Here is a 9,460-nt window from a genome sequence, read left to right as displayed (position 1 = left end):
TTGAAATCAGCATCACCCAATTTTACTTTACTTTTCTATCTTTGAGGCTATAAACCACAGAACTTCAAGACATGGTGTACCTTCTCTCTGATTTCAGCATCTTTTTCTTCTCATCCTTTCAATGCAACATTTCTTGAGACTTCAGTGTTTCCCTATTCATCTGGAATGGACGCATTTCAACAACTGTCTCTTGTTCCTTACAACTCAAGCCATGTCATTGTAACTCATCTTCCAGGAGATCCCCACCACCACCAAAAAAAATCCAACCAACCAACCAAACAAACAAACAAAAAAACAGGCAGAAGATCTGAACAGACATTTTTCCAAAGAAGATATGCAGATGGCCAACAGGTATGTGAAAAAAATGCTCAATATCGTTAATCATCAGAGAAATGCAAATCAAAACCACAATGAGATATCCCCTTGATATCTCATATCTCATTTACACCTTGACAGGTGTAAACCTGTCAGAATGGCTATCCTCAAAGTCTACAAATAACAAATGTTGGCAAGGATATGGAGAAAAGGGAACCCTACTACACTCTTGGTGAAAGTGCAAATTGGTGCAACTACTATGAAAAACAGTAAGGAGGTTCCTCAAAAAACTAAAAACAGAACTACCATGTGTCCAGTGATTCCACTGCTGGGTATATATATGAAGAAAATGAAAACACTAACTCGAAAAGATACATGCATCCCAATGTTCACAACAGCATTATTTTACAATAGCCAAGATATGGAATCAACCTAAGTGACCATCAACAAAAGAATGGCTAAAGAAGATGTGGTATGTGTGTGTATATATATATATCTATCTATCTCTATATATATACATATATATACAATGGAATATGACTCATCCATAAAAAAAGAATGAAATTCTGCTATTTGCAACAACATGGAGGGACCTGAGGGGTATCGTGTTTAGTGAAATAAGTCAGACAGAGAAAGACAAATACTGTATATCACCTATATGTGGAATCTAAAAAAATAAAACAAACGAATATATATATACAAAACAGAAACAGACTCACAGGTATAGAGAACTAATGTTTACCAGTGGGGAGAGGGGAGGGGAGAGGGGCAAGATAGGGATTAAGAGATACAAACTATGTATAAAGTAAATAAGTAACAAGGATATATTGTACAGCACAGGGAAATATAGCCATTATTTTGTAATAACTTTAAAAGGAGTATAAACTATAAAAGAAATTGAGTCACTATGTTGTACACCTGAAAATCAACTATACTTCAATAAAAAAATAAAGATAGAAAAAAATAAAGTGTACTAAGTGAAAAAATAAATGTCAAATAAGAGTATATCCCTCCAGAAGTAACTCCTGTGAGATCCAACCTCTAGCAGCTTGGGATCAAGTCTGACTGTCCCTCTTGGTATTGATAGCTTTTTAAAAAATAATGACTATTTTTTTAAGCATGAATATGTTTTATATATTACTTATCAGCCAATGGACCCAGTCTATTTTATTCAGCAAGCGTTCCACCCACGTGGGACTGCGTGAGAAGATTCTCCAGGCTCCCATCAGGAAGCAGAAGTATGTTCCCACGCGTGGAGAAGCTGGAGAAGCTCATCGTGCTCTATCTCAAGCTTCTATATAGTCTGGTCATAATGAAATGTGTGCTTTGCACCAAACGCTCTTTCTCCCCCAAGCCTTTCCATGCATGCTTCTCCCCACCTAGAATGTTCTTCCCTGGCCTCTTCCCCAAGCTAAGCCCTCCTTGCTCTTCAAGACTCAGCTGGTCACGTCCTGTGGGAAATCTTTGCTGAAGTTTATGTTGCAGGGGTCTCTCTCCCGATTATAGGACTCTCGTCACTGTGTTGTCATGGTTTCCCTACTCTAAGACCCTTTAGGGCAGGACAATTTGTGTTGGTTTTATCTCCAGCTCTTAGCTCAGTGTGTGGCGCGTAGTAGGTATTCATCACATACTTATTCATTACACCGTTTATTTAAATAAATGAGAATCTGCCTGCTGGCTGCTGAGGCCTGTGGAAAAAATCGACTGAGCTAGAGGTTATGCAAACAAACGTATAAACCAACCAATGCAGGGAGGCCTCGACACTGGCAATGAGTATGGCATTTAGTTGAATAATTATCGTTTTTTTTAAGATGACTATATAAACACAGAAGTACAGTTATAATAATCTGAGGGTTGTCTGATAGGCATGCACATTCCTAAATCCCTAGAAAATGGGAAGAACAAAATGTTTCATCTGCATTTTAGCAAAGCTACCCTTTAAAAAAAAAACAACGAATGTTTACAAGTTTAGGTTCAGTTTTGATCCTCAAATCAAACACATGCCTCAGTCTGTCCTCAAACCACACACAGGATCTTAAGTCCTGACCTTTTTTCCTGGAAGCCAAAGAAACCTCTGAATATGCTGACAGGCAGTCATTTTCTACCCTCTCTAATTTTTCTTCCATTTTACTTTTTAAAAACACAGAACTGTCGTAGACAGCTAATTCAGGTTTGTATAGAGTAAAAGGAATAAATACATTCATGAAAAAAAACCAAAAACCTGTTAGGTTTCTCTTTGGTGCTAGGAAACTCTTTGCCCCGCCCACAAGGATTATGAATTGGTTACATGCACCACTGCCTGTGTGTCTGTGTTTAAAAACAGAGGATCTGGGTATAAAGCTGCAGACTTGAGGGCTGCAAAACTGGCAGCTTGCTAACTGCTTTAAAATACTAGACTGATGGAGATCCAGAAGTAACACTTGCTGTAATAGCACATAGCATTTTCGCTGGTTTTTTTACTCTTAACTCATTAGCACAAATTCTCTGTCAGGAAAATAGTGGCAGACCATCCTCTCTGACCCTGGAAACTCCCCATCTTTGGAGGGAGACCTCAGTTTGTAGATTGTTCTCATATGGGGAAAACAAACATGAAACACAGAAGGGTCACGAGCAGTCTTTTTTCACAGGCTCCCCTTTATTGGAAAGTGTTTCTTGACAGATTTTTTCTTCAAAGTATCATTGCTTTAGGTGTCATATCTGAAGTGTTGCCCTTCTTTAAGTACCCAAAACTCAATTCTCTAGGATCATCTGACAATAATACCTTTTCTATAAAAGCATGTTGGTATCATTCCTTGGCCTGGGCCACTAACCTCCTTCTCCCTCGTCTGGATTCCACCCGTCCTTTAAGGTCTACTCCAAATCTCACCAGCCCATCGTGCTAAGCCTTGCCTGATGATCTGATTCCACACCAATGGACCCTTTATCTGAATGGCAATAAAAACAGCCTCTGTGGATTGCCTACTCTTTGCAAGGTGCACTGCATCGTCACTGCAGTTAATCCTTATGACTGCTGTTTTACAGATGAAAAAAATTGAGGCTCAGAGATGTTCAGTAACTTGTCCAGAGTCACAAAGCTTATTATTTTTAATTTTGGGGGGGGGTAAAAATCTACACTTTACTTTTAAAATTTTAAAATGTTTATTATTTTTTTGGCCACACGGCATGCAGGATCTTAGTTCCCTGACCAGGGATTGAAGCCACGCCCCCTGCAGTGTAAGTGCGGGGTCTTAAACATTGGACCACCAGGGAAGTCCCTCACACAGCTTATAAGTGACTAAGTGGGATACCAGGCCAGGAGATCTAACTCTAAAATCCATGCTTGCTCTATAATTCCACATTGCCTTTCATCCAGTATTTCTTTTTCCTAAATATGGTTTCTTCCAAGAAAAGTCCCTTCAGGGGAAGGACTATGTCTTCTTTATCTTCCCTTTACAGTCATCAACCTCAGATGTTTACCAAGTATCTGCCAGGTTTGTGGCCCAGAGCTGGACATGGAGGATCCAAGAGACGTAGCTCATGGCCCAGGCCTTGGGGACAGGGAACAAGAGCAGAGCACAGAGCTCCTGCCGGGTGCTCACGAGGGTCTGTACCAGCCTGATTGTGGTCCTGAGAAACACGCCCCCTGCTGGTACCTGGGACTTCCCAGTAATACCAGTTATGCTCCTTCGTGATGTAATAAAGACATTTCTACCTTGAACACTATTTCATATTTCATTACAAAAATACAGAAGATCTGGTTATAGGGTGTTATCGTGGATTCTGACAACAGCTACACAGTGTGATCTGATGCACATCTGAAAGCCTACTTATCCAGCTGTAACTGCCACCTTGGCAGAGCCGAGCAAGGCAGACATTTATGACTAGGAATGTTGCATCAGAGGAGGTTCTTACTGAAAAAGGTTCAGATGTCTGTCTTTCATCTTTATCCTAATTCCCTTAAGGTAGATGCCTGCTGGGCAGGACCACAGACTAGGATTTTCCTGTTCAGGGAATGTTCTGGAGGAAAAATGACCCACTGAATTTAGGAGGTGGCTTCTGTCATGGAAGCTTCACTGACCGATGATAAAGAGTCCAGGACAGAGGGTGCACCAAGCTGTAACTGTCTGAGAATGTGCTTTCTGTAAAGTGGCTGACATGCCTCATTGTCACAGCCAGTGTACTGACCTGTCTGGGTGACTCAGCAATCCTCTGACTTGATCAGCAAATTCTCTGGAAGGAGCTTAAGTTACATCCTAACTTGTAGCTGCATAAGTGACATAAAAGGAGAAGTAAAGAACAGTTTTGAGGAAAACACCATGGAATTGCCTTTGCAAACTCTGATAAATAAAGGAGTTTCTATTTTATTTCCTTCCAACTTCTCCTCCAGAGAAACCTCTTTTTCACTGAATATTCTTTTTTGTTTCTTTCTTCCCTTTTTTTTTTTTTAAGTGGAGCGAGTTCCTCCAGACTTCAAAGGGAGATGTGTGAAGGGAGAACTTATCTTTCTGCCTCTTACCATGTTGGGTCACCAGAATCTTATCAGCAAGAAAGAGGAATCACTGTTCAAATAAAGAGAAAACACATCTGGAAAATATAAGCATTTTAGCTCATTAAGGCTGTGTTTAAAGACAAAAATTGCATGTTGTGTTACCTTATTTTTGTCATTAGAAGCCTGAGGGATGGGGACCCTGAAGGAGGAAAAGAGGGGCCTCCAACTTGTCTCACTCCCTCAATCTCTTCGCCCTTCATTCTGGCGAGATACACCCCAGAGCAGGCCAAGTAATCTTCAGGATTTTAAGCTTCTAGGTAGGGCCTTGAGTTGCAGCAATTGGCTTAGAGGTCCCTGGGCATTGATTGACTGCCTTTATAGAAGTCGGCCCTAATCTACAATTCAACCATCCAACTATCCATCCATCTTCTCATTAATTCATTCAGTAAACTTTATTGGGTAACTATTACGTACTATGAGCCAGGTGCTAGTGGGAGATATGATAAATAAAAGATAGTCTCTTGTCTTCGTGGAGCTTACGGTTTGGGTGGTGAGACAGACCCATTGGCCATAACGATATAGTGTGACAGGGGCTAAGAGTAAAAAAGGATGCCATGGGGACCAGCAGGAGGGCACCCAACTCAGCTTTCAGGGGCTTCTTGCGGTACATGTGTCTGAGGGAGACATGAAGGGAAAGAAGAGAAAATCATAAAGAGAAAGGTGGAGAACAGGGAAAAGGCGTTCCGGGTGAATGGACCAGCCCACACAAATATGCCAGAGCCGAGAAGGGCTTTCTACTGTCATAAGAATGGAGGAAATATCTGTACTTTAAAAATAAACAAAGCCCCCTATTTTGTATCTTTCTGTATAATTCTTAAGGCATAAAGATCCTAGACCTTATCTTTTTGCAGAGGTAAAAATGCCAAAATACCATACAGAGCTATTTCTTCAAACCTTTCTCATCTCTTTTTACTTTCATATCACACAGTGCTGAGCCCTAAAGATACCTATTAAATGACTGTTTGATTTCAAGCATCTCCTTTATCTGAGTTCACTAGGAAAAGTTGTCAAGTGAGTAATGACCTAAATGACCCAGTAAAAGAAGACAACCAGGCTGAATTACCTGGGACATAAAACACCTTCCTTTTCCCCACTAGGTTTCCTCCCCCCCCCACTCTGTCCAGCCCCGCCATGATTTAATAGCATTTCTTAACACTTGCTCTGTTAATCCTAGGTTAGATTAACTCATCGCAAATGGATAGAATGACCTGGTAATTTTCCAAACTTCCATTGCCCAAGTTCATCAGTCAGCCCACTACAGGATGCACACAATTTTCCATGGAAATAGCCTTAAAAGTGGACTTAACAAGCCCTGACTATACTGAGTATTTTTTAACATGTTTTTCCATTCTCATAGCTAGAGCTGTAAAAACGCAGTTATGAAGAAGCAAAGAACAGAAAGATTCAGCCACTCGCTACTGGGACCAACCTTAGGACAGGTGGCTCAGTTACATCATCTTTGCTCATCGCAATCACCTTGAAGAGTGGCATTACTATTGCCATTTTACAGATAAGAAATCAGAAACACCAAGGGGTTATGATTCATACCCAGGTTACACAGCCATGCAGAGGATTTAGCGTGATGCCCGGCACGCCAGCGAGCACTTAATAAACATTCACAATTGCATTACAAATGGTGGACTCAACAACTGGACCGGGACCGTCTGGCTCCAAAGCCCATTCTTATTCCAGTACATTGTTTTCTCAGGAAACCGATAAACACTTGGAGAGCAGTGGGAGGAGTTACAAGCTGGAGGGAATTCACCTTGCATCCTTCTGTCCCCAGGTCAAGTCTATGGGGCAGGGAACAGAGAAGGGAACATGTGGGAATTCTCCACTGTTAATCTGTCAGTGCTGAGCGAAGGCAGAGCGAAGATCAACAGACCCCACGTCTGCCTCTTGCTGAAACCAGACATCACATCTATCTCGCATGTCTCTGTGAGGCTTCCATGGCTGTTTTCTTTTCTTTTTTTTTTTAGATAAATAAATAAATAAATAAATAAACTTATTTAGGGCTGTGTTGGGTCTTCGTTGCTGCACACAGGCTTTCTCTAGTTGCAGCGAGCTTGCGGTGCATGGGCTCCTCACAGGCTCTAGAGCGCAGGCTCAGTAGTTGTGGCACACGGGTTTAGTTGCTCCACAGCATGTGGGATCTTCTCGGACCAGGTCTCGAACCTGTGTCCCCTGCATTGGCAGGCGGATTCTTAACCACTGCGCCACCAGGGAAGTCCCCCATGGCTGTTTTCTATAAAAGGGTTTACATAGTTTGTGATTCTGAATCAGGGCGCCTTCTACCTGCGGTGTCTGGAATGGGGGGTGGGGGGGACCAACCCACTTTGCAGATCTGGAGGATTCAGGCAAAAATCCTCCACTGACCTTAAACCATACATGTTGAAAGAATGCCTGATGTGTCATAAAGTACAGTTGAGGTGGTGGTGCCACCTCTGTGTTTAATTTCTACAGGGTGGTATTTTTATGGGGGTATATAAACAGTGACCACAGTAAATGTGCTGAAGAGAAACAAAAGGGAATTAATTGGCCAGTTCCTAGGTGAAGTAAGTCGTATCTCTTGGAGGTCTTATCCTCTGTCAATACAGTTTTCCCATGTGCTGACTCCAGGGTTTTCGTGGGGCCTCTTAGAGATAAGATGGAAAAAGATAGAGGAAGAGGGAGTATTTGGAAATAAGTAGGAAAAAGCAACAAAGAGGAAAAAATTTTATAACTCATAGAGGACCATGATTATGGTTGAAATGACTCAAAAGGAATTGCTACTTCTCTCCTTTCAGGTCCCACAGCTACAAGAAGCTCAAGACACAAAGATGGAGCTTAAGATGTTTAAGTTTTGTTGGCAAGAGTTATATTAATGAAATACTTCACACTTGCCAATGTACTTGTTTTTTCAGGCTTAAATTAATGAAAGAAAACTTGCTATTTGGAAGGAAAAAGGAAAGAGTACTTACCTTTGTATCCCAAAATGGCTACTGTGATTGTTAACAAGGCACACAAAATGTATAATAATATGATAGAAAACTTCAGTGCCCAGTTATTTTTACATTTGGTACATTGTGTTCCTTCCTGAATACCTGTAAGAAAAGTCAAATCTTAATAATAGTAACCAAAAACACATTTCAAAAGTATCTTTTTGCATTTTGGTTCAAATACTATAACTAAGAATGTAGTTTTTACACATGCCCTACTATAGGATGAGTGGTATTTTAAAATTAAACATACTTGAACAACACAAGCACTTTAAATCTCGCCATTATATTATTATAAACGTATTTAACGACTTGAAAATAGAGAACTTTGTCTCATAGAACAGTTTCAAGATCGCATTCCATTATGATAATTATAATTTCAATAAAGATCTCTATATGACAAGAGATTTAAAACACCCAAATCTACTTGTGTCAGCCATTATTGGACCTACAGTAATTCAGACACAAACAACAACAAAAAAATTGTGACTGGGGCTTCCCTGGTGGCACAGTGATTGAGAGTCTGCCTGCCAATGCAGGGGACACGGGTTCGTGCCCCAGTCCGGGAAGATCCCACATGCCGCGGAGCGGCTGGGCCTGTGAGCCATGGCCGCTGAGCCTGTGCGTCCAGAGCCTGTGCTCCGCAACAGGAGAGGGCACAACAGTGAGAGAACCACGCACAGCAAAAAAAAAAAAAAAAAAAAAAAAAAAATTGTGACTTGTCCCTTGATGTTTGTTTCATTGGTGTGCTCGAGCTAGTTCCTACTGGCTTGCAAGAGTCAATTGTCAAATTTGTAGGAATTTTGGGAACCGGTTGTTAAACAGTTGGCAGCTTGAAATCAACCCTGGAGGGAGTATTTACACCATGGAAATTGGCAAACACAACAAATGATGCCCTCCCACACCCTCAATTGCTTTACCAGCATGCCACTAGCTATACTGTACTATAACCTATAGCAGAAAATATAGGTAATTTTATGATTAAAATGCTCCATATATAACCATCTTTGTACATTACATAAATACAGAAAACAGACACTGACCCTTAAGTTATCACAGTGATTTAAATAACAACTAGGGAACAACCAGAAAAAACAGACATTTTTGATGAGAGCAGGTAAATTTTTAGTGCTCACAGCTGAACTTTTTGAAAAACATTCTAGTCTAAGTGGTAAACCACCAACACTTCTGCAAGTGACTCCAGAAACTAACCCATTAAAAAGGAGCTTGCCATCGGACTGATGAGAAACACAGAAGACATAGACTCTTGACATTTTAATGTGAAAATCACATTGTAAGGAGTATCGCGAGAGTCTTCCTTTCCCTATGTGTGTCTTACTAATAGCGTCTCCCAGGAGCAATAGCATGTAAAGGACTGATCTTCTATGATTGTGCTCAATAACTTTTGATGGGTAAATTGTGAAGATTAAGCCACAGCTGAAGTTCCTCTCCTTTGGTTTGTAATTTTACGCATTGTGCCCTTCTTCGGTGAAAAGAGTCCTTCAGCTGTGTTTAATGCAAAATGATGAGAGAAACAGTATAGAACAATGACTCAAATTAAGTTTCAGGGTTTAACCAATCTCTCCAGTGTTCTGGGCTATACACCCAAGGGGAGGGGGCTCAATCTGTCTGTTCCATG

General features: G+C 40.9%; 1 protein-coding gene across 2 annotated transcripts in view; it reads right to left on the bottom strand.

Annotated features, from left to right (window-relative positions):
* The window catches only part of COLEC12 (collectin subfamily member 12), a 198,358-nt gene that overhangs the window by 40,512 nt on the left and 148,386 nt on the right, over positions 1-9,460 (bottom strand). For both annotated transcript variants that reach the window (XM_089894966.1, XM_022586796.2), the window contains exon 3: positions 7,804-7,926. In XM_089894966.1, coding sequence (XP_089751092.1) covers positions 7,804-7,926 — 123 coding nt within the window. The remainder of the gene's footprint in view (positions 1-7,803; positions 7,927-9,460) is intronic.

Source organism: Delphinapterus leucas, chromosome 14 (genome assembly GCF_059928025.1).
Source record: "Delphinapterus leucas isolate spDelLeu-1000000601 "Yukka" chromosome 14, BTC_Dleu_Yukka2, whole genome shotgun sequence".
Classification (NCBI taxonomy): domain Eukaryota; kingdom Metazoa; phylum Chordata; class Mammalia; order Artiodactyla; family Monodontidae; genus Delphinapterus; species Delphinapterus leucas.
This window is presented reverse-complemented; position numbering and strand designations above follow the sequence as displayed.